Below are 26,201 nucleotides of genomic sequence, written 5' to 3' on the forward strand. Positions count from 1 at the left end.
GAAATTTAAGTCAGTGGAAGAAATACTTACATTGTCCTTGAAGTTCAGGGAAAGAAAACACTAGCTGTACTCTCATGCATACAGTATATGCTCTGTAGCCTGTAGCACAAAATGTCAACTGGCTAACAGCAGGGAACACACCCATTAAGGAACCAGGGTAGCTTCAGCAGGCTTTTTGCTAGCCAACGATTAAGTATAATTCATTGGAGGATTATCCATACTGGGACTAGGTGACAGATATGTACCTAAAAACAGTTGTGCAATGACTTAGAAACAGGGTCGGCTCTAGGATTTTTGCCGCCCAAAGCAAAAACAATTTTGGCTGCCCCCCCCCCCCGTTTTTTAATTACCCCACCCCCGGCCCCGCCTCAACTCCGCCCCTTCCCCAAATCCCCAGCCCTGCCTCCTCCCCCCAGGCTCTCAAGCCTAGGAGGGAGGGGGAGAAGCGGCGCCCGCGCCGCGGCCACTCGGAGTCTCCCCCTCCCTCCCAGGCTCTCAAGCCTGGGAGGGAGGGGGAGCAGCGGCACGCAAAACAGCTGTTTCGCGCGCTGCGGCCGCTCGGGATCTCCCCCTCCCTCCCAGGCAGCAGCAGCGGAGGTGAGCTAGGGTGGCCGCGGCACATTTTTAGGGGCAGCATTCTGGCGCCGGCCATGCCGCCCCTAAAAATGTGCCACCCCAAGCACCAGCTTGTTTTGCTGGTGCCTAGAGCCGGCCCTGCTTAGAAACTATAATACTTCTAGCCACTTGCAAGAGTTTTTATTTTTAATTTCTTAGCAGTTACACTCCACCTAATCACGCTGCAGATCAAACAAACTATAAAGTTGCAGTGTTTTATGTTCTATTTCAGGTATATTTATCACTGACTATAAGAACAAGGGCTTTGTTTTTGTTCAGATGTTCGGGTAAATCTTCCTCCGAACATGAGACAAAACTCCTCCCTACAGAAAGAGGTTCTCAGTCCCGTGAACATCAGAAAGTCAGCCCCCCTCACCCAGTCACCATACACGCCCAGTCACCATAAATACACTGCCACACCGAGCTACACTCGGCAAAGGCTCTCCGGCACACTCTAGACACACACCCCTGTTCACTACACACCCTCACTCCACAGCCCCACAAACACACAGTAGGGACTTTCACACTGCAAACATGCACTTCCACACTGCACATCCATAGACTGTCCTTCCCCCCAGTTCTACCCATACTCACATGCCTCACTCCCCTGCACATCTTTCTCTTTCATTTCCTACAAAGGCTTCAAAGTTCTTCACCTCGCTGCTACTGCAAGGACTACAGCCTACAGTCGCAGGGAAGAGACTCGGGGCTCCCTACGTGTTTGGCAGGCTTCTTGCAGTGTGCGTGTGCGTAGTTTCTGCCACCCTCCCCGCTTCTCCCGGGGCTGCTGGGGTAGGACAAGCAGGCGGCGTGTTTATTTGTGCTGTCCAATGCAGACAGCCAGCAGGGCATATTTCGCCTCTTCTCGGTGCTCCTTCACGCCTGCGCCACAACATCTGTTTGCACTGGAGCTCTGTAAAAGCTACAGGGTAACTAAATTGCGGCTGAAAGTGTTCCAGAGTCAATAAGCGAGAAACACAGAGAAAGTCTCCACCTTAACTCTGGCCTCTGGCTCTCCTTTGGGTAATTACGTAAATGTCAGCAGCCCCCCCGTGCCCCCCTTCGGCTGGTTATGCAATACCCAGCGCATATATCTACTGTACCACACACAGCTCCCATAGGGCGGGGGGGGAGTGTTAAGGGAGGAGGAAAGGGGGTTCAATTCAAGTCTGGTCCTGCCCTATTACTCCCCTAAGGGAGGCATCCATTGGCTGCACCCCGAGAGCGCTGAGCTCTGATTGGGGGCGGGCCGCTGCCAGTCACAGCAAAGGCTGGCATGAGGACTGTGCGTTGTGAGAGTGTACAGGACTGACCTACTAACACAGATCCCTCTCCAACGGCGGCGGCGGTACCACCAGCAGACACGTTCGCTCCCTCGCTGAGACAGAAGCTGCTCCACTCCCAGGACTGGTGCAAGGGGCTTCCCGGGCTTCACAGCCACTCACACCGAGTTCTCTCGTCCCGCTCCCCATAGCGATCGGGAGAAGAACAGAGGCAAATGCCAGCGGTTTGCTGGAAGGATACAGCTTATTTCATTCTGCCAGTGGCGATTATGAAGGTATGGTAACATTGTAATGGCTTGTAGTCTACACTGGATCCTTCGGTGTGGTGCTCCCCTACCTTGTCTTACACACTTATCGGTGTGTGTATAAATCTCTCTCGATGGCTCCATGTAGCTGGATATAGACGCGTGTACGCTATATGTATGTGTGCGTGCGTGTGTGTATTTGTGTGTGTATGTATATATATAAAACTTTTGCTAGCATGTCAGTACTGGGACTCGCCACCTTAAGGTGGCCGCTTTGATTGCAGCGCCCTCTCGACAGCACGTAGACTTGGAGCTGCTGCTGCTGCTTGTTTGCTGGCTTTGGATACGTTGTTGTTGCATAATATGTCTCCTTGTTTGAGGAAAATTGATGTTTTCATAGAGAAAAGCGCCAGGGAGGTTTGATCTGACGCTGATCCATCTCACTCTGGGTGGGGAAAGGGTATATTTGGGGGAGTGGGGAAATAGCTGATTAAAAATACTGGTTTTGCCTGCTAAAAGAAGGTTCGTTGAAGGAATAAACAGGAGAAGGAATTTAGAAAATGCTTGTTTAAATATTTACCTATTTTAGATTTAAAAAAAAAAACATACCTCAGACCCTTTTTGTCCTCTGACTGTGTAACAAGCCCGAGGGAAGGTTTGTGGGTCTTGTTCTTTCGCACATTGCATAATCTGTTCACTGTGTACTGGCAAGCATTTGGATGTGATGTGTGTGCGTTGAGTGTGCAATACTTTTGATAATTTTGGTGCAGATTTAGAGAATTAGATCATTAAATGCACCAATTTTTTGTGTATTTCACATCAAATAAGGAGTTTTTATGCCGATTGTCAGTGACTGTCGGCGAGTTTACATTTTCACTTTGCGCTCAGGGATCTTGTTTTTATACACGGAAAAGAGTACATGTAGCATTCAGTTCTCTTATATTATATTAGTTTGTATTTGTCTGTGCCTTTTCCCTCACTTTGCTCACTGTTTTTCAGACACTGCAATACTGATCATTAATAGTTCTTGGAAATGTTGCATTATGTAACCACACAATTTGCTGGCAGTCAGGGTAGGAAGAGGGACCTAATTACGCGATTTTATAATCTCGATACAAAGAAACTAGGACAATCTCAGGCTAAAAAAATGTCACTGTAACAGCTTTTTTTAAAAGTGTGTTTAACAAGGAAAGTAGTCAAATGGTAAGTAGGGAGGTAACTCGTGGTTGCTGAATGTGGTATATACCCTTATAATGAAATTTGTGTTAATCTATATTTAGCCCTATCACATTTTAGCAATTGTGGCTTCATGTGCTATTTCGGTCTTTTCGCCAGAGCTGGGCAAATAGACGTTCAAGGCCATTTGGCTGAGTTTTTAACCCCACGTTTTGATAAGGCTGCATTTTAGGGAGGTATTTCTCCTAGACGCTAAGCATTTTGCTAGGCATTGACTTTAATTTAAAAAAAAAATATTAAAGAGGTCGATACAAATTTTAGATCAAGCCAACAGCACCGAAGAAGCAAGATAGTCTGTCACCTCCCTTCATGATCGTAATGAACCCTGACGAAGTAAAACTCGGGGGGAGGGGGTGAAGATGTAAAAGGGTATCCCATTCACATTAAGTAGTGGTGTTTTAGAATGTAACATGAGAAAAGCTGATGTAGGTTAGTATTACATTTTATATGAAACGAGTTTTTGATTATTCTCTGCCTGTGATCACAATAAAATGTACACAGAATAATGATGATGATGCTTAATGAGCAAATAAGATTTCCCTTATATGTTAAAAACAATTAATGGCCCCGATCCTGCATTCCTTGTGGAGCCAGAACTGCCACTGGTTTCAATGGCTGAAGGCGGGGATGCAAAGTCTTTACATGTGCCCTTATTGAGAAGATTGGACTCCTTTCTTAGATGAATTAAGTAAGTAAGATAATTAAGGTCAAGCTCTTTCCAGGAACCGAACCTGGTTTTAGCAACGGCCCCCAGTTTACAGTGTTTATTGTTGTTGCACATTATTCCCTGCGGCCCGTGTGGAGTCAATGTAGCTGGTGCATAGGTAGGCGGGTGGATGTGTATTTTTGGGGGGGGGGTGTAGGCTTAAGGGCCGTGGGCTTAGTCCATTGGGAGGGAGTGCTGGTGCAGGTCGGAGGACCTCCTACTGCCTGGCGGAGAGCAGCAGCCCCTTCCCAGGGTAGCTGTCTTACCCGGGGCGGGGTGGGGCTGGGGGGGGTTTGCACAGGGAGGGGCCGCAGAACTAGGCGTTGGTTATTGTGACTGGGGAGGCGGATGGCGCTGCTGCTGCTCCGCATTCCTTTGTTCTGGAGCTGGGGGCGGATGGGAGGCAGCCCTGAGCCCCGGGGAGGGCGGGAGGAGGCGAGTGCTTGGGGAGGGCAGCCTGGGCTGAGCACGAGCGTTAAGGAAAGCGGAGTAAATAAGGCAAGATAATAATACTCGGTTGTTTTGTACTGACAGGGAGCGAGCGAGAGAAGAACAGGCACGGCAGTGGGAGGGATGCGTCTCCAGTCACGTAGTGTGTGTACTCGCTGTTCATTAACACGGAGCCGAAGGGGGGAGGGAAAGGAAGCGTCTCTCCTTCTGTGTTGAGAATGGAAATATGTTAAGCAATTCAGCCTGCTCCCACGTTCTCTCCTGCACCAACCAGAGCGCCCTGCTTCAGCAGCCTTTGTGCCTAGGCTTGGCAGCCACGCGTACAATATTGGGCTTTCTAGGGCGGCTCGCATAGTTTAATCGCCTGCTCATGTCTTTGAATTTTATACAGAGAGAGAATTTTACTTCTCTTGACGTTAGAGACAAGCACGCTACAGGGCAGGACTGTGCCGTTTCCCCCCCCCCCCCCCCCCCACACACACACTTGCAGTCCTGAGTCTGGTAATAATTAGAACTTCACTTGTTCCAAGCACTACACTATTAAGTAATTTACTCTTACAACACCTTGTGCTGCAGGTGAGACATTCGAATGCATCCTGTATTAAGATCCCCATTTTACAGAAGTGGAAACAGTCACAGCCATGCAAATTGATATTATTTAAGTGGGTTTATGCCTTTTGCTGAATTTGACTCAAAACAATGTGACAATGTATCTATTTGGCGCTATTGATAAATATGTTCAAAAAATATCCTGTGATTATTCCTTATCCTTTCAGCTTGAATTATCAAATTCAAGTATATTATAGTTATCTGTATATACAATCTATTTTGAATTTACCTTGCCCCACTCAGTAATTCATGCTACACTAAGCCTACATTAAAATAATGCTAGGGGCATTATTCTTATTGTCCTCAGTCAAAACATTGACTTCAATAGGAATTTTCACTGAATAAGGTCTGCAGGTTTGTCCCAAGACATGATTTAAACCAGCAAAATCAAGGAACACTGAGTAATGCTCCTTCACATTATTGGCACTAGCAGAAACTACTATAAAAATTGTCACATTATAGATATCTTTATTTGACTGTTAATGTGTTAACATTTTTCAGAATTATCTGTCTTCACTTTCCATTTTTAGTTATCTTCTATTTTTAACTTGTCTTATTCTCTAAAGAATTGTTAACTAGCGTTCAAAATATCCAGCTTCCTGGATTTGCCCTCAGAGCTTCACATTTCTGTTGGAATTGATTTTCTAAGGAAATGATTTAAAAGGTGTCAAAAAGTTTACAGACTTCCCAAAAGCAATATGAACTTACACGACCTCCCCACAGCGTATCTTAGCCTATGAAGAAACAGTATTTACCATACTTTGGCTGAAAATTGTGGAACACGCGATATTGCTTTTGCTGATTATAGCATGAGTGTATAGTCAACAAAATATATCAATCGTTGTTCTACTTGTTCAAGCACTTGTCTTTTTTTATTTCAAGACATCTTTTGCTCATTTTAAGCTGACTTACTTTAGCAAATGGTTATGCAAACAACATTTATGCAGTTTGTTTTTCCAGACAGCAACCCTGTTACCATATTTTTGTGAGCTGCAGTTATAACATCACTATGATGCAATAACTCGAACAATAAAATCCTTTGTTTGAGTCTTACTACACACAGTTAAGCAATGTGTCTGAGTCATCAGCTTAATAGATTCTTCCAGGTGACCTTGCCATGATAATTACAGCCAGTTATGAGATATAAATGTGCTTAGGATATGTAATAAAAAAAGATGCAAATATATGGCCATATCCTGCGGTCCCTTCCCAAGCAAAATATCAATTGATTTAAATGTTAAATTATTTTTCAGAGTTAAAAACCCATTTAGTTAAACATTTTCATTGAAATATTTGTAATTTAAACTGATAGTGGTGGGGTGAGCTTGACTGTCAAAAATAACTTGAAAAATGAAGACATTGAATTTGATTCAAAATGTGATAGAAACAATGCCTTTGAAAACTCCTTCTTTGTTTCTCTATTTTTAAAAAAGTGTGCCTGAAATTTATTAGCATTAATATATTGTTTGATATCCTGTGTTTTTTCCTTCCTAACTTACACTTGAGTTGGTGCTTGTCCAAATTAGCATAACATAGGAATACTGAAAGACTTTGTAAATTCTGAGCGTTGATATTACGTAAGAGATTTTCTTTTTGATTGGAAAGAAATACCTTTTTTTACAACTTTTTTTTAGTTTTCTCTGACGTGAACTTACAGTATAAAAACAGAGACAATGATCTGTCTGTAGGAAAATTATATAATTTGATTATGGAGTAAAAATACTGTTATAATAAAACTAAGTTCATTTTTTTTAGCATATATCGTTTATTATTAACACATGCTTAGATTCTTCTTTTTTGTGTTTGTTCATAATATGTTTTGTCAAGGAAGCCCACACTCATCAGAGCATAGACTCTTCATTGTTTTAACAAGTTTAGGAAGAAATCACATCTCAGTGGTAGTAAATAGAAGATTAAATGGAATGTGCTTTTAAAGCTTTCACTCCTTGTCATTCTGTGCTGGAATATTTTCTGGGTTTTTTTTTGTTTTTTTTTTGCATGTATCCTGTTTTAGTTACCATATCTTGCAGGGTTATCATACAGCTTTGACTCAGTTTTCTGTTCTGTTGCTGAGTTTGTTGATGAGGGTTCCTGACTGAATGACCAAATTCAACCTCCCATGGAGTTTGCATCACAAGCAGTTCAATGTAGGCCCAGTCCTGCAACTGGCTCTGTGGGGATGGACCCACCCCTACATTTGCATGGAGCCCAAGCAAAGTCCATGGCTTTGTATGGACACAGTGGTCCATGCATCTGGATCATCTTGCAGGATTGGGGCCTACATATATTGCTATTTCTGTTTCATTTGTAGTGTGTGTTAGAAATTATTACACATATTGTCTATTACATCATGATGTTTCACATTTTTGCACATCATTTCTTATGTCAGAGATACAGGGACAAATCCTCAGCTGATGTACATTGACATAGTACCATTGCCTTCAATAGAACAACACTAGTTTACACCAGCTGAGGATCTGGCTCATATTTTGAATTGGTGAGAATACAATACAATTAATACATAAGAATGTTATTTGTTTTAGGTATAATGGAAACAACATTCCTTAATCATTTTTGTATTTTTGTCTTGTGGCCTTTAATTGAGGGGAAAACAAAACAAAAGAATATTTTGAGTGTTTGAAATTAGCTAGGCTGTGATTTTGTTTGTGGAAACCTTTTAATATGAAAATAGTGGTCTTGTATAATCTAAAATGTTTATTAAGAAACAGCTAGTGAAATAGAAAAAAATCTTCCTGTTATATTCTTCATAACTTTAAGAATTATTTTTAGCTCAGTTTAATATTTTTTATAATAAGCCATTAGAACAATAACAATGCCATTTGTTTCTTTACCTGAGTGTGTCTTCCTGTGCACCTTTACACTACCAGCTTGTCATTAAGTTTGCTCCTTAGTACTCTGAATTAATGACACAGATTTTTCTAAAACAAAGCACTGAAGCATTTGTTTTGGAAAAATAATGAAAAAAATCAATAGAGAATTACACAGGCTTTCCAAACAAATCGGAAGAAAATATAGGTCAAATGTGGGCTACTAACCTTGACTGATCTTTTGAGCAACAGCTATTTTTAACACATATTTAGTTCTCTCCAGATGATAATTTTATTTGCATAATTTGTGTTATTAACCTTTGAGAAGCAAACTATACTTTAATGAGTTAATCTATAATTATTAAGATAAACAGTAACAGAAGTGTTTCCTAACAATGAAGGCCTTTCATAAGACTTCAACCTTCTGGGTACAGCTTCAAGTTTGACAATATGGAAGTACTATAATATTTCAATTGCCTTGATAAGCTTTACTGTATTTGTGCGACTGTGGAGAATCTAATAAATTAATGATTCTCTTACATTCACATTAATTGTATCAAGTAGATTCCTCTTTTTATTACCTTTAAAAAAAGTAAAATAAAGAAGTTTTATCCAAAATGTTTCATCTTGTGTTTAAACATCATAATGACTATTACACTGGTCTATAATTTAATTGTGGATTGATCCTTCAGTCTTTAAACGCTTAAGATGCTCATTGGTTTGAGAGAGGTGTCTTATGTGCACAGGATTAAAAATAGTAGATAATATCAGAATTCTAATCCTAATTTTATCATGTTTCCTCTGTAACCTTGAGTAGCCACTCAGTCATACCATGTAATCCTGTTCACCAGTGTGGTCCCAGAAAGGCTAAACTTCGTCTGATCTAAACTGCATGGGTTGGCTGACCCACAAACCTGCATTAGGGTTGGCATTCTGGAACCACTCAAGCCAGTGGCGAAACTCCCATTGATCCTGTGTGGAGCCAGATCTAAGGCCCTTCAAAATAAATGGGATTATTTTGAATGCCTTCAGTGGGGTTTGGCTCAGACCATAGGGGCCAGATCCTCAGCTGGGGTAAATTGTCATAGCTTCATTAACTTCAGTGTGTCATAACTGAATTAACTTCAATGGAATTATGACAGTTTACACAGGGTGAAGATCTGTCCCCAGAGCAGGAGAAATTCATGGCACTGCATTTGCCTATAATCTGCAAGGAGTAGTTGTAGACAGGCTCCAAATTGTGGAAGAGATTTGGTTCCTCAGACTCACCTGTTAATTTAGGTTACATCCACGCTACAAGCTAGGGCTGTGATTCCCCCTGCTTGAGTACATATACTCGGGCTAACTCTGATTGAGCTAGCATGAGTATAAATAGTAGTGTAGTATGGGTGGTGGCAGTGGAGGCATAGCTGAGCTGAGTCAAGTACATATTCACCAGGTTCAGGCATATTCGTACTCAGCATGGCTCAGCCGTGCCACTGCTGCCATTACCTGTGCTACAACTGCTATTTATATGTGTGCTACCTCTATGAGAGCTGGCATGAGTATGGGTGCATGAACAGGAGAATCACATCCCTAGCTCTTAGTCTAGATGTAGTATTTGGCTGCATGCTTACTTTCAAAATTGCACCCTCAGTTTCCCCAGCTGGAAAATGGGGCTGATAATACATCTTCACCTTATCAAGGTGTTGGGGTCAGATAGTCAGCAAATATTTGTAAAGTGCTTTGAAGATGGAAAGTACTAAGTATATTCTTAATTTTTTAGAATTGTTGAGTGCAAAATGGTTGTTGGGTGCCCATGAATGCCAGTGTTTCTGGTTCGTGAAGAGACTTTAGTTAAATTGCCCTGTGACAGGATGCTAACGATAACATATCTAATGATAACTATGCAAAACATTGAAAACAACAATTGGAAATCTAAATATATATACTTACATTTAGTTTGGTTGGTTGGTTTAGCAAATTGTTTATATTATACTTGACAGTGTTTATTTAAATGGGTGCTGAGAAGTCACAGTGACAGAATACATGGTTCTCACTTTAGAAATATTAGAAATGAATATTTGCAGTGGTCTTGAAACTGTATTTCATTTAGTCCACTGCAATCATCACCAGAATGTTAAGGGAACAGAAATAATTACCAGGGCTGCCGGGGGCTGGGTGGGAGGGGAGAGAGGCAGGAATGGGGGGAAGGGGAGAGTTTCTCCCAGTCACCCCAAAATGATGGAGGGGCAACTGGGCCAAGTTTGAGTGAGAGGTGTTGGATCTGGGGGGCAGGTTTGGGGCAGCCATCAATAGTGCGGGGAGTGACTTGCCTGCCCCAGCGGGGCCCACATCCCACCATTACCGCCACTGGCATCATCACACTGGGCCCAAGGCCACCCACCAGGCCGAGAGCCTGGACGTGGGAGTGGAATTGGGAATACCACTCCCACGAGTAGTAGGGCTGGAACTCAGGGAGAGGTGGGACTGGGAGCAGCCCCCTGGTCTCACACAGGGCAGAGCCCCTCCCCCCATCTCCATAGGGAGGGCAGTGATCCTATGGACCTGGGGCCTCTCTGACCCCTATCCCCTCTCCTCTTCTTAAATTCTTTTGTTTCCAGGATAATTTTTTGGAAGGATGGGGAGGGAGAGGGGAAGGCTCTGTTTCAAATGTTGCTTTAGGCCCCCCAAATCCACTGTACAGAGTTGCATAAAACATTTTTGAAGAATTTAACCATGGATATAATGCAAATTATTTTTGATAAATATAGAATCATTCTTTGCTAAGGAACATAAATCTTGTTCAATAAAACATTATGGGTCATATTTTGGCTTGAGAAACACACGTGTATGTGGGAACCACATGTGCGTATTCCAACACACAATTGACCTACATGATTACATTAGAAAGAACAAAGAGAGTCAAAATTATGACCCAGTCCTATAATACTTTTGCTCATTTAAGTATATAATGTGAACATGTGAGTAAGAGCTGCATGATCGGGACCTTTTTATAATATCTTGAGACTATCTGCGTGCTTCAATATTTTAAAATCCATGGATAAATTAACATCTCATGACTTCTGTGTACATCATTTCTTGTTTCATTAGTATGAATTTTAGAGAACAGTCATATTAGCTCTTGAATCTGAGGTCGGACTCTGCTCCTATTGAAGTCAATGGCAAAATTGCAGTGGAGCAGGATTGGGTCTGTAATTAAGTTAATAGGGTTGAGTGCTATTACATTGTTGAATTGGCACTCAATGCCATTAACGTCAACCAACCCAATAAATAATTAAATAAATAAAAACCTTCAGCAGTGACTAATGTACAGCAGTATTAAATGTTGGTTTTAGAATACTTTATGAGGGAGTGATAAAGTAATTGCAAAATTAATCATAAGGGAAAATATTGGAATTTGAAATGTAGTCAGAGGAATCATTACAGTTCATTAGTTTATGTGTAAATGCTCATGTTTTCCAGTGGAATTATAAAATACAATTGAAGTGAAATGGCTGTTTTTATTGAAGGCATTTTGCCATTATCATCAGATGGAATTTAATTTGTTTACAGACTCTGTATTGAGCTGATCCACAAGGAAAACCATTAACAGACAAGGGGTTTTAGTTCTCTGTTTGTATAACTGCAGTTTTCATTAAGATGATACAAATGTTCAAGGAAGACACTGATAGAGCCAATAGTTTGCTGGTGCTTTAATGATTTACCAAAAGCATAATGTCAAAGCTTTTGACATAAGTGGCAATTATATAAGGTTGACATAAAAATCATCGGCCAAATTTAGACCTTATGCACTTCTCACATGGATACAGGCAAGGGAGCGCATATGAATGTTGCTTGCAAAGCACTGTTGTTTTGAACACATATTTAGATGAGCCATGGTCTCGTGTACAATCCCTCCCTCATTCAGGTTATTCATGTTAAGGGCACCAATAATATGCACAAGATGTAGCGTGGCTAAAACAGGAGATATGTTTGCTGAAACAAGCAGACCATGCTTCCTTGGAATGCCCAATCTGCAGAAGTTCTGTGGCTCATGAACTCTGCAGTAATCAAAATATTACAGCTCATCCTGGTTGTATTTTTTTGCTTAAGTGCAACCTTAGGCCTGAATATTGCCCTGGGAAACTACATATGAATTTGGAATCACTGCATACTCAAAACTCCCAGTGACTGAGAGAAGATTGGTGGTAAATAACTGAATTTTGAGTATTTGGTGTTTGGATTGGTTTGTAATAATTCTGATCCTACCAATTATCTGTCTATTATTATTTTTATTACTATTAGTATTATTTTATTATTATTGTTCCTAATTATATGTATAATGGTAGTGCCCAAAAGCTTCATTCAGGATGGACTGGGGTCTCATGCTGAATGCCGTACAAAAACATACAAAGACATGGTCCTTGCCTTGAAACACAATCTAATTGAAAGACAAAATACCACACTAGGAAAGAAAGGGGGATGGAAGATGAGAATAATTGTAATAAGATCATGTTGCTACTTAAGCTGGCTTGTATGTAGCTTGAAAGTTCCAAATAATGTAAATATTTTAAAAATATGTACAACTAACTAATTATCATCAAATCTCTATCGCTGTTGAGTATTTATTTTCAATGACTAATAACTTTAAAAAGACCTTGACGTTCCAACCTGTACAGCACAGCACATAAATGTATAGGATATAAGCCTGTATGTATATAAGTATCCCCTCTTCAAGGAGTATCAATATCTAGTATCTGATTTTGATTTCAGTTATCTACTACATTTTATATTTTACTCAAATCTCTGTGTCATTCGGGTCTGAGCCAACTCCCACTGAAGGCCCACTGTGTATCCCACTGACTTCAGTAAGAATTGGATCAGAGTCTTAAAGAATAAATACATAACTTCTGGTAAAGATATGTTTTCATAGATATTTGATAGAAAAGGTGTACTGTTTCACATTATGTACTTTAGAAAGTGGATACATTTCCTCATTGGAAAGCCAAAAATTATTTAATGACTTGAATAAATATGATTGCCAGTGTACATAATGTACCAAGATAGTTACTGGTCAGTATTCTTTTGATCCAGTAATTCCAGTGCTACAGAATAATGTAAATATAACCTGTGCATTGTATTTTACATGACATAAGTCAAAGGATGAACATTCTGGAAATGACTTCAATTTCCAGTTGACCAGATTAATTATATTTTTTGTTACTGTAGCACAACATGGTGATGCATTTACACATTTCACCTGTATTGCAAGTGTTCTGACTCATTTAAATAAATGTACATTAAAATTAATATGTTCAGCAGTGAATTTTAACAGTATTATACTGCATTCAGTTATACTAATGCTAAAATACAGCATTGTAATAACCAGTATTGCTGTAATGGTACTTCAGGAAAACAAACTATAGTGGATTTTATATGAAGTTGTGGGGATATGTGGTGGAGATCTTCTTTCTTTAAAGGCCTGATGCAAAGCATGTTTAACTTAATGGAATGACTCCCATTGACTTCACCATGGGCTTTAGATCAGGTCTAATTGTGTAGTTATTTGTATATTAGTTACATTTCTGTTTTGCAAGCACAGTAATTTGTGGTGCTGCTGTTGCTGTAAATAGTTAATGTTGTCTATGGAGTGGTTAGCTCTTGACTTCATGTCCCATTAAGGTTGCATTACCAAAGATAAATAGTTATAAGCCAGTAATTAACCATGGATTTTAGAAAAGTCTGCTTAGCTGTTCTATTAAATGTGTTAATTTTTCATGACAGAGGAGTTGGCATGGTTTGATGAAACAGAACCCAGCTTGAAACCCAAGTCTTTATGATCCCTGATTAATTGTTATTACATCACTCACTCCACTTTGCCTTCTGGAAAAGACAAGAGAAACAGGCAGTATACAACTCATTTATTCTTTTGTAACTTTCCCAGCTGATAAAGTTAAAATTAGTTTCATTAGTCATTGTAAACACATGCCCAATAAGTAGTGACATTAAGCTAAAGTCACTGATATATTTATTTTTTTAAATATACAGGCAGCATACAGAGTCATTGCTATGTGGATAGTCAGTCGTGTAAAAGCAGTTGTCCTGCTAAATTTATTTTATCGGGAACATGATTAACCATGGAAAATTTGGTATGGAGGGAAACTATGTCTAGGAACAAAAAGAAATTTTGTCATGAGAACAAAGTATTTTTGTATTGATATGAATTAAATAATACAAAATGCCAGCTTAAATGCTAAGTCAAATTTTAATGACAAAATGTCTGGAGTTAAAGGTTAAGCTAGTTTTCTTTAGTTGATGATCCCATTTCAGATTTAAACTTCTATTCTAATTTGTGCAGTGTTTTGCTGCAGTTATGCATCCTTAAATGTTGCTAAATTGTACTGTGGTATAGTAAAAACATTTTTCAAATGAGAATGATGTTAGTAAATGTTGTTATCCTAATGTAATTTCACTAATTACTCAATAGTTTTTTCTTTTAGATATATGAGATCAACCTTATGTAATATAATATTTTTCTTCATCGTTGATTTTTGAAAAAGAGTGACATTTGTCAGACTTATATAACTTGTGCTTAAACTAAATTATATTGATATGACCAGGCAAAAAGGGTTCTTAAATGTCATGTGATCTCTATACTAAATGTAAAAATAATATATGTTTTAAAAGTTAATTATTTTTATGTGCTGTGTAGCTGAAATGTGGTTCTGTCATTATTTTAAGGCAATGAAAAAAGTATTCTAACTTCTTTAAATCAGCCTGGGTTATTTTTAATCTGTAATGGACCCAAATATATAACATTTCTAAATCACACGCCACAGCTGCTTTTGGAAGAGATATCTTTATATGGAGGGATAAGATATTTTCCAGTGCTGCTAATCAACATGTCTAGTCATCTGTTAGTGTAGAGGCTTAAGTCGGTCAACGATGTAATGGAAAGTTCTATGACAACATTATTGTCGAATCAAAAACAAATGTTATTTTTACTGCTTTTCTTTGGATCATACTTTACTTGTTTTAAAAACAGGAACCATTATTTTTAATTTTTTTAATTGCATGGGGGAGGGAGAAAAGCTGCTAGCTGGTTACATAAAGTGAACTGGATCATTGTAAGTGTTGAGCTTCTTTTGTAGTCTTGTAGGTTTATGAATCAATCAATCATTATTCTAAATTATGTATTTTGAAAGTAGCATTTTAAAGCAGAAAATCAGCAATAATCGAATAATAATTGGTGCTTTTTATTTATTACAGGTTACTTAGAAGGTTCCCATTACATCTCTCAAGAAGTAAATTGGATCTGAACATTCTTCTGTTTGATAATATGAAACAAAAGGAATAATGCATATGGATTTAAAAGTACTGTATTTATTAGGTAGTTATGGTTTGTGAAGCACTGGAAAAACAGCTCACTCTGTTACTCATCATAGATCTACTAAAAATTGTTTCTGATGCAGCTGAGAAAAATGCAGACCATTAAAAAGGAACAGGCACCTGTTGACACAAGTAGCAATGTGGACAAAATCATGGTACTTAATTCTACTTTAGCAGAAGTGTCTGAAGACTTGGCTACAAATGAAGACATAATACTTAATGAAGGAAATAGTGGAAAAAACAAATCTTCATCATGTCGGAGAAAGCGGGAATTCATTCCAGATGAAAAGAAAGATGCTATGTATTGGGAAAAAAGACGAAAAAATAACGAAGCTGCCAAAAGATCTCGTGAAAAACGACGACTGAATGACCTTGTCTTAGAGAACAAACTAATTGCATTAGGAGAGGAGAATGCCACGTTAAAGGCTGAGCTGCTTTCATTGAAGCTAAAGTTCGGTTTAATTAGCTCTGCAGCATATGCCCAAGAGATACAGAAGCTCAGTAATTCAACAGCTGTGTATTTCCAGGACTATCAAACTTCCAAATCAAATATTAACTCATTTGTGGATGAACATGAACCATCTATGGTGGGTAGTAGTTGTATTTCTGTCATCAAACACTCTCCACAAAGCTCTTTATCTGATGTGTCTGAAGTATCCTCAGTAGAGCATATTCAAGCAAGTCCTATACAGAACAATTGCAGAAGTCCTGAAAATAAGTTTCAAGTTATAAAGCAGGAGCCTATGGAATTGGAGAACTATGCAAGAGAGTCAAGAGATGATAGAGGCTCCTATGCAGCATCCATGTTTCCAAACTACATAGTAAATACCTTTAATGGGTACTCACATTCCCCTCCTCTGCTGCAAGTTAATAGGTCCTCCAGTAATTCTCCAAGAACTTCAGAAGCTGATGATGTGGTCATAGGAAAGTCATCTGATGGAGAAGATGAGCAGCAGGTCCCTAAAGGTCCAATTCATTCCCCAGTTGAACTTAAAAATGTTCACGCAACAGTTAAAGTTCCAGAGGTGAACTCTTCTGCACTGCCTCACAAGCTTCGAATTAAGGCCAAAGCCATGCAAGTCAAAGTGGAAGCAATGGATAATGACTATGATGCCACACAGAAACTATCATCACCAGTTGACATGACATCTAAAAGACATTTCGAGATTGAAAAGCACAATGCACAAACATTGGTACATTCTTCTCACACTCCTTTCTCTGTTCAAGTGACTAATATCCAAGACTGGTCTCTCAAACCAGAACATTGGCACCCAAAGGAACTCAATGTAAAAATTCAGAGTGGTTGCAAAACTGGAGTTGTTGAAATTAAAGACAATGTCTACAAAGTATCTGAGTCAGAGAACTTGTATTTGAAGCAGGGCATAGCAAACTTATCTGCAGAGGTTGCTTCACTTAAAAGACTTATAACTACACAACAAATCTCTGCTTCAGACTCTGGTTAAGTTACTACTGAATAAAGGCTTATTGTTTTAAAGGATGTCATTTGCAGTAGATCAATATGTTTTGTATTATGCTGAATTTTCACTGGACTTGTGATGTCATTTCACTGTAATGTTCATATAATGTCTGATTGATGGTGTCTTTTTGTGCACAAATTATTATGAAGACTAGGTTGTGTTATGATCACTATGCCTTGTGTATAGTCAAGTAGCCTGTATGGGGGCTGTATATAGTGAACCTTTTCTTTTTCTTGTTGTTGTTGTTCTATTATAAAGTGTGCAAGTTACCAGTTACAATAAAATATTGGTGACAAACACAGAACATCTACTCCAGGTCATTTGATTTCTATAAACATGTAAATATTTTGTTAATTATCAAGTAAGAAGTCTTCCAAAATGTATTTCAGTTCACCCATATACTTGAGTTTTACAGCCTAAATAAACCAAATTGAAATTTATGACATACATGCTTGGAAAAAATCCTCGGTCACATTTTTTTCTTACGGCCCTTTTATAAGAGAATAGAAACTGGCTTGATGTATTAAAAGATGTAAATATGAAGATCTAGCTTTCTTACCTTATTTATTACAGTAGATATACCAAAATAATAATATTAAGGAAATTTTTCTACTACTGTCTCAAATGAAAGCATATCTGGCTTTCAGTGCAGCTTATTGAGACAGATACTGAGACATTTATCTTGTATAGCTTGATTCTCCTTATAAAATTAAGATTGTGGATCTTCGTAATTTGCAGAATCATGAAGCTGGAGTAATAGGTAAATCCTGCTGCAGCCCCTCTGCCCTTAATCAGTGTTCCAGGCCTGAAATACAGTGGATCTGCATAATTTCCACTGTGTAGGTGTGGGGTAGGCTATCTACAGACTGGCCATGCAAAAGGACTGCATCTCCTGGATGTAGTAGTTCTCTCCATAGCAATATGGTGGAGAATTGTGGCTTGGCTAGGGACATCCGCAGGTTAAAAACCCTTACAAAGCAGACTATGGTATCACCAGTGAAGTTGCAGGGTCCCTGCTGACACCTGGGTTCACATACCAAGGCCCAGAACAGTTATAGGAATGAAATAAGGTTTATACGAGATCCCCAGAAGCTCTAGATCTGGATGAAAAAGAGGGGGGGAAAGTTCTAAAACAAATGTAATTTCCATTTTTTGTCAAAAAACATTCTGTTGAAATTTTCTCATCTGCTTTAGTGAGCTGACAACAAATGTCCCTGGATGTTGCATCAAGAGTTTTAAGTGTAAAGAAGACAAAATACAGAGACTCAGATCTTCTGTGCAGTTCAGCTCCCCTTGATCTTTGCACAGGCAACAAGTGTTTCACGCTGTGTTTGGCTGGGCTAGAGTGGGTATTTTTTCTCTTTGTGAGGAGCCATTAGGGCATGAAGACTTCCTGCTAAATCATACTCCTATCACTTTGGCTGGCCAAATTCTCACATTTTAAAATATTAAATCTTTTTTAAAATAGTATCTGTGTTTGGCAGGGTTCTTTTTCTAGACAATTTGCCATCATTTTAAAAAAAATATTAATAAACACCTTACGGTTTCCTGGAGAAAATCACGATTAATTGCCATGATCCATAGTGAGCCCTACTTTGTCAGCATTGATTTTAAAAAACTGGAGTCAGTGATATTAATTTCATACTTCACTAAGAATGATAGGCAGATTTAAATTAGTTGGAGGTGGGGGGAATGTTGGGTGAAGAGGAACATCTGAAGCAACTTTCTATAGCTGTGGAACCTGGGTGAAATCCTGTGCCCACTAAAGTCAATGGCAAAACTCCCACTGACTTCAGTGGAGCCAGGATTTCACACCTTGTCTTTTCTGTGGCTGATGAACCATGGTTGTGTTCTATGTATGGGCCTTGTCATAGAAGCAACTGGTGATTTTCCACATTTCTTTGCATTCACAAAGCCTGTTAATTGCTGAACTGCAACCATAATGTTCAGAGCTGCTAACAGAAGTATACCATTCTCTTAAATCACCCATTGCTCTTATTTCATGTCCTAATAATGCAATAGACACTATAGTTAGGATTTGTGTACATTTGGCAAGTAATAGAAGGAACACACTTGAACATTTCTGAAAATGAGTCCAGGATTATCACATAAAACTAAGGGAACTGCAAGTGAATGAGTAGGATTGGAAACACTAGAAGATGATTGCTACTAGCTGTTTGCTTGAAAAACATCTGTAAGAAACCACAGAAATCTTTAAATATTTTAGATATTATTTATCTCTTTGTGTAACAAAATGTGTTCAATGGGATGATTTAAAACAATGAGTAATGACATATGTGTAAGCTGACCTACATCTTTAGCTGTTCCTCTGTTTGGTTATTTTAGCTCTTGTTACTTATAGTTGTCTGTTGTAATGGATAAATACTGCCCTCCTTTCTAGATGGTTATATTTTTACACTATTTTGTATGTTTCTATTTTGTGCAACTACAGTTTGATAGCAATGATTGTTGGGGAGTCTCACTGGAAATCAGCCATAGCACCCGGCTTAGAAACAGGATCTTGTGTTATATATATTCTCCCATGCATCTTAGCTTTTTGCTTCCTTTAAAAGAAATAATATGTTGTTTGCTAAAATCACTATAAATATTAGTGCATTATACGAGCCTGGTCTATAGGCGTTATCTCATCAGCTCTGAAGGTGATGACAGATTTTTTTTTCCATGTGAGTAATGTAGTGCAGCTCACATAAAATTACATTATAAGAGGCAGGGAGGAGGTTGCACATACAGAGCCAGGTTCTCAACCGTAATTCTGTCCCTTTTGCACCAGAATCTGGCCAAAACTGGCCAGCTGAGAACTCTCAACTGATATAAAGCATAGCTGAGTTCTACACCGACTTCCCTCCCCCCCGCACAGGAGCATGTCAGGGGAGGGAGGAGGTTAACTTGGACAGGAGAAGGGCGGAGTGGAACTCCAGTCCCATACAGCAATTTGCAGCTGGCATATGGTCCCTGACAGCCCTAATCCCCCCACATCCCCTTTCCTGCGCTGAGTGTTTCCTGGCACAGGAGAAAATCTGACCTACATTAAAAGAGTTGCAATGGCTGGTCCATTAATCCCCATGTTGGGGTTCTGAGGCCTTGTTTGTGCATAAACACACTTCAACTAAAGCAGTGCAAATCCTTGTATGGATACCCTTATTTCAGTTTGAGTGGCTTATTTGGATTTGGCTTAAGTTCCAAATCAACTTAAACTAAACTGAATAATCTTGGTTTAAATGGAAATAAGAGTGTCCCACGCAGTCTTTTGCACCGGTTTAACTATATCAACTTAAAATCACGCCATTAGTTGAAACAGTGCAATCCTGTGAGTAGACAAGCCCTGAGTTTGGTTTTGAGCTTGGTCTTACACTCATGACAGAGTAGGAAGGGTGGGGAAGGGAGAGTGCTCTCTAGTGACCTCTGTGATCAACTCAAAGAGCAATATTAATGTATGCTGAAGATGGATCCCTGCTCAGATAAAGGGAAAGAAGGTCACTTTGAGGACAGGGTTTGTTAAGGAATAAATGGATTGTTCAAATGTGCAGATAGTACTTTCCAAAAACTGACTCATTTAAAAAAACAAGAATGGATATAGCTGTCCATGGCCAACTTTTATTTCTAGGCAAATAGCTCAGCCAGGTAATATTAGAAATTTGTGTAGCAATACACGACAATTACAGTTTTGTATCCTAAGGTCCTGACAACAATGGAATTCAAGCTGTTAAGCTTTTGAGTCACAACTGAACATGACCACTGAAAAAATAGGATTCATTGATGTACAGTGGTATTTGAAATTCATAAGTGGAAATATACACAGTTGCAGTAATAATGAGTGAAACAGGACATAAACATAAACTACAGTATAAATATACAGCCCTACTGAAACCTCTTATTGAGGGGTGTGGTCATGTGAAGACTTACACTGTTAGTCTATCAGGATATACCGCGTGACATAAAAAGAAAGATAAGGGTTTTTGTATGGCCAAGAGAAATCTTTTTTTTAAAAAAAAAAGGTGGATGATTGAGGGTTTATGTGGGGGAGGAGAGGATGCTAAGTTTGGAAACAGAACACAGCATGTGTGCTCTTATACACTATCAAATCCAGTGGGAAATAATTGCATCCTAGAAGCTGCAAATCCTTATTTTGGTTGAATTGACATAAACTGATATAGAGTAACTGAAAATACCACAGAAAATTATTTGTATGCTTTAAAATAAGAAAATTTAAGAAAATTCACATTTGAAAACTAGAAACAATAGTATTATCAACAGAAGAATCCTTATTTTACATTGGAACTTAGAAATGCCACACCAGAGGAGACAATCTAGTCCAGTCTCTGATAGTTGTCAGTACCAGATGCTTGTAGAGGATAGTTGTGGAATACCTGCAGAGGATAAGAGTCTTCTTAAACCCATCAGTTAATGGTTGACTGATGCCCAGAAACATCTCTATCTCTCTCTTTCTAAAGTAACTGTAGCTGGACTCATTACTCATATACATATCTAATCCTTTTCTGAATCCTCATAAACTTTTGGCCTCAATGAGGGTTAGGAGTTCCAGCGGTTAATTCTATATTGTGTAAACATGTCGTTTCTTTTATTAGTTCTAAACTTGTTGCCTTTCAGTGTAATTGAACATCCCCTTGTTCTTGAATTAATGGGGAATGCCTGATGTATCTTCTCTATACCATTTATTATTTTAAGTCTGTATCATGTGCCCTCTTACTTGTCTTCTGTGAAAATAAGTGAGTCCACAGGTGTTGTTCTTAAAAACACAGCATGCATCTTCCATTGAACTTATCCTGAATATAAACTTACAATTGTACCTTAGCCTTATAAGGTATTTTTCCTAGTCACCATTGCTGAAAGTGCATTAAAATTCAAAATGCTACAAATCATTTCTACTTGCTGATAAGTGAATATGCATTTGAAAACAGGAAACACCCAATGAACTGAGTAGAACATCTACAGAGAACCCTGTTAAAGTATGGCTTTTATTAACACCATATTGTTTTAAAAATATGTTTACAGTTTATTGCACAACATAAACTTGGTAACCACATGAATACAACAAAACAACTTTCAGGATGAATTGCCAAAGAGTAAATAACACGTGTTCCAGTATAGAATGCCAAGTCCAAAGATAAAAATACTAGGCCAAACCCTGGGTTCCTTACTCAGTGCCAGATTCTGCTATCCTTACTCAATGGAACTATTCATGTGTGGAATAAGCAATTTTATCATTCTGAATAAGAATAGCAGAATCTGGTCCTCACTGTTGACTCATTCCTTACTCAGGCAAACTCCCATAGATCCTCAGAAATGCTAGAGCTAAGTCTTCTCTGATACCAAATTTACAACAGAGTAACTAAATTGATTTCACTAGAGCTACACATCATTTACAATCATGTAAGAGAGGAGAAGCAGGCTTGCTATTATTATTTCTTCACTGGAAGCTGTAAAAGGACTGAGTAAAACATGAGCTATAGCTCAGAGTACAAGGTCGTGTGGAGCCACCTTTCCTCCATGCCAAGGAAAGAGAGATTTTTGTCTTTGAGCTCCAAGGTATGGAATACCTGCAGATATTTTTGTTTTTGAGCTCCAAGGTGTGGAATACCTGCAGAGGGTAAGATTCAGATCCAAGGCTTTCCAGTTTTGCTACTACATCATTTATGATTCAGCCAGCTGCCACCTGCATGCCGGTCTCACTCCACACACTAGTATGAAAGGATGGTACTGCCTCCTCCTCACCACTCCCCTTGGGGCACTATGCACCTCCATGAGAGTACAGATGGAGAAATCTGTGTGATGCTCTGCACACAGGGGCTGCAATTCTGCCAGGATTTTATATAGGTCATGCAAGAGACATAAAGGCCTCTTGCACCCTTCCCTTCCTTCACTGCACTCCACTAAAGGAACAGGCAGACTACGGCCCTGGTTAAGGGACTAAAGATAAATGGGGCTAATCAGGGGGAATCCTTAAGCAACTTCAGTGTTAATGAGGACATCAACTGGCCATCTAGTAGACACACAGGGTATGTCTACAGTGTTCACCAGTGTCCTGGCTTATGCACATATGGGCACATGCTATCCAAGCCTGCCTCCAAAGGTCTACACTGGAGAGTCGAACATGCCCGTGCCTATGTATCCTTGTACACACCAGTGCTGCAGTTACATATGATTGACACTAGTTGACATATGTTTCTGGGTGTTTATCCCAGGGTTCTTTAGCACCTCACGAGCTTGAGCTGCTCAAGAAATTGGTTCATGGTGTGTTGTGGAAGATCAGACTTAGCTGAGGCACAGCTGACTCTGCATTCTCCTTGCTTCCCTTCCAGACAGGGGACCACGGATCTGTCAGTGTTGGATGAAGTGTTTATGTAGACCTTTTGTGAGATTCTGGATGACATTTCAGCATTTTTTTCTGAACTGCAGAAGGTGGCATTGGGACTCTGAGGGGGTTTCATACATGGCAGCCTGGAAAGCCATGAGGTTTGCAGCAATCACTGAGGCTTCCCCATAGATAGCCTGGCACCTCTGGTACAGGACAACTAGCACAGCATGGTGGAACCATATAGACAGGCAGACCTGGGATGGCCAGCAGTGGCTCCAGAGCTTCCTCATGAGGAAGTACCTTTATGGAGCTGTGTGAGGAGTTTGCCTGATCATCCAGTGCCAGGACACTGATGACAAATGAGGGAGTCCATACCTGTCCAAGAGTGAGTTGCAAGTGCCTCTGGAAGCTGACTACCCCAGATGGCTACAGATCCAAGGCTTTCCAATTTGGTGTTGGCAAGTCAACTGTTGGTGCTGTGGTGGTGGAGGTTTGTGAGGTGATCATTACAGTGGCTTACACATATGACACCCACTAGCCCATCTGGATGTGTGGATTGATTCTGGGCTTCCATCTCTGCAGCCTGTTCCTGGGACACCAGCCCCTGCTCTGGCTTGTTCTCCTACTGTGCTGTTGCTGTCCCTTCTCCAACTGGTCTGAATATGTGACTGTGTTCAGAACTATGTCATGGAGAACAGCAGGCTATAGTCTTGGGGCAGTGGTAAGTGCTTGGTCAAACTCATTGTAGAAGGGGTGTGGAGATGGGAAGTTGCCAAACCTGCTGTTGCCATCCTAAGCCTTGTGGTAGAAGGTCTTTAGGTGCTTGATGCACTCCCTGAACTGCACACCAGTATGGTTGATGCCCACTCTTCAAGATGGTTTCATATAAGTGGATATTTCGGGTGCTTTTCCCAAAATCATTATCTCTGCTGTACTCACACAGGAGATAAGCCAGCACCCTGGAGTGCTCCTCCAGCCAGTTGGCAGCACGGTGAATGGTGAGCATCTTGCTGTTTGGAAGAGTTGGGCTGAACTCCACAGAAACTGAAGCCACCTGGAAATGAAAGGTTAAATGACACGTAAGTGTATGTAAACTAGCAGGTATTTTCTGATGTACAGAGGGTGAGAGGGAAGTAAGTTGGTAGAAAGTCTGGAAGATACAGCAGGGGGTAGCCACACAGAAAGCTAAATCTTAGCCTGTGTGAATGTAGAAACTGAGCCAGCATGTGGTTGAGCTCTTTGACTAGCTCAGGGATCCGCTGGGATGTCACTGCCCCCTGGATTCAAATGCCCTTGCCTGGGGCCTCCACCTGCATGGCCAGCAGCAGGGTAAGGCGGTGCAGGAAGAGCAGCAGCAGCAGATGCCCCCCCCCCAGGGTAATGGGGAGCCAGGGTGCCATGAGAGGATGGACTGCAGAGAGAGGGGGAGGTTGCCAGGAGTAATCAGGGCTCTGGTGCTGCGGCTTCATTGCAGGGTTGGTCCCCTGACCACAGTAGGTGCTGCTGCATGGCTTGGTGCTTCCCTGGTGGATCCCAGGCTCCAATGCCCAGCTCTGGAGAAACATCTTAATCCCGGAAGGAAGGAAGTACTGCCTGGCAGCCTGGCCACCTTCTCAACAGAGATCAGCTCAGTCCTTCTGTATCTAGTCCTGCCCACTCCTCTGTGGATGGTTTGGGGAGAGAGACAGGAAAGAGGGTCAGAAACCAGGGGGGTTGAGGATCAAGGGAACCAGGGGAAGTGGGGGTTGGAGACTGAGGGAGCTTGGGGTCAGTGATTGGAGGAGCTGGGAGCAGAAGAGGGTTGGGAGGGGTCAAGGACCACGGGACCTACAAATGTTAAAGAGGGCAGAGAACAGGGGACCTGGGAGATGAAAGGGGCAAAGACCCAGCCCTGCTCTTTCGAGGAGCTCCACACTGGGGAGAAGGGGGGTTTGTGGGGTTGAGGGGAGTCAGAATGGAAGAGGCTACAGAGATGGGGGGCAGGGGCAGGATTAGGAAAGGCAGAAGTGGTATTATACATGGGTAGCAAGAATGGAACAGGGGGTGTTGGATGAATGCAGAAGGCTGTGTGGAGTCAGGGGTAGGGCCAGGGGCAAAAGATAGACAGGGTTGTAAGGGGTAGTCCTGAGCAGAAGGTGTGCTGTGGTGGGTGCAGAAAGGGGAATTATGAGTGGGGGAAGAGGCAGGCAGGGGGCAGGTAAGGGCATAGGGGAGAAGGCAGTCTTGCTGCATCTGGACTCGGCTCAGCTCAGCAGTGCAGAGGATGCCAGCACAGATGCCACACAAGGGATACCCTGGCACCTTGCTCTGCACCAACTCCAGAAATGGAACCCTATCATCACTCTGTGGTAGAATTGCAGCGAGCCCAAGCAAAGCCACTCACAAAGGCAGCACCATCCAGGCTGGAGCTAGCTCCAAACTAGCCAGAGTGAGCACTGGTGTCCACCACCTGAGATCCCCTGCCCTGCCGGAATTTGCTGTTCCCACATATCCTGCCGGAGTGTGACTGCAGCTGTGCTGGTGGGCTCGGCTGTGCTGCTGAGTGGAGTGAGAAGCAGTCAGGCGGTGTCTGCTAGAGACTGAGCAGTGTGACAGTGAATCTTTACTAAAATGAGCTCAGCAGTCAGCACTTTGGTCATTGCTCAGCCACCAGAACCTCTAATTATCACTGCTTACTGTGCCATTGAGCCACAGGCAGAGGGAAGTGTTGAAATGGCACTGGAGGACTATCTAGACATCGGCACAGGTACCTGCACTTTTTCCCCACATGCTGCAAAGTAGGCAGGTAAGGGCATGGCTCCCAGATAGCACACGCTTTGTCCCAGGCACATCAGCATGAGTTCAACATGCTTATATACACATATGTAAGGGCTTCGAGTGTGGATAGGGGTGTGTGGACGGGTAGTTAGGCACTAATACTCAGCACAACATGGAGCAAGCTGCAGCGTAGACATACTCACACTCAGAAACCATGGTCAAATTTTCAGAAAGAAGCCCATGTGAAAAAATGCATGTGCTTACCTTTGCATGCACAGTTGCTTTT

The 26,201-nt window shown here is 40.8% G+C and overlaps 1 protein-coding gene across 1 annotated transcript; it reads left to right on the forward strand.

The window, feature by feature from the left end:
- The first annotated feature begins 1,878 nt into the window (after positions 1-1,878).
- Positions 1,879-17,129, forward strand: NFIL3 (nuclear factor, interleukin 3 regulated). The gene is made up of 2 exons (XM_065406486.1): positions 1,879-2,173; positions 15,224-17,129. Exon 2 carries the CDS (start codon positions 15,421-15,423, stop codon positions 16,804-16,806), a length of 1,386 nt encoding a protein of 461 aa, XP_065262558.1. The 5' UTR covers positions 1,879-2,173; positions 15,224-15,420; the 3' UTR covers positions 16,807-17,129.
- Positions 17,130-26,201: the final 9,072 nt, after the last annotated feature.

The sequence above is a fragment of the Emys orbicularis genome, chromosome 6, assembly GCF_028017835.1.
Source record: "Emys orbicularis isolate rEmyOrb1 chromosome 6, rEmyOrb1.hap1, whole genome shotgun sequence".
Lineage (NCBI taxonomy): Eukaryota > Metazoa > Chordata > Testudines > Emydidae > Emys > Emys orbicularis.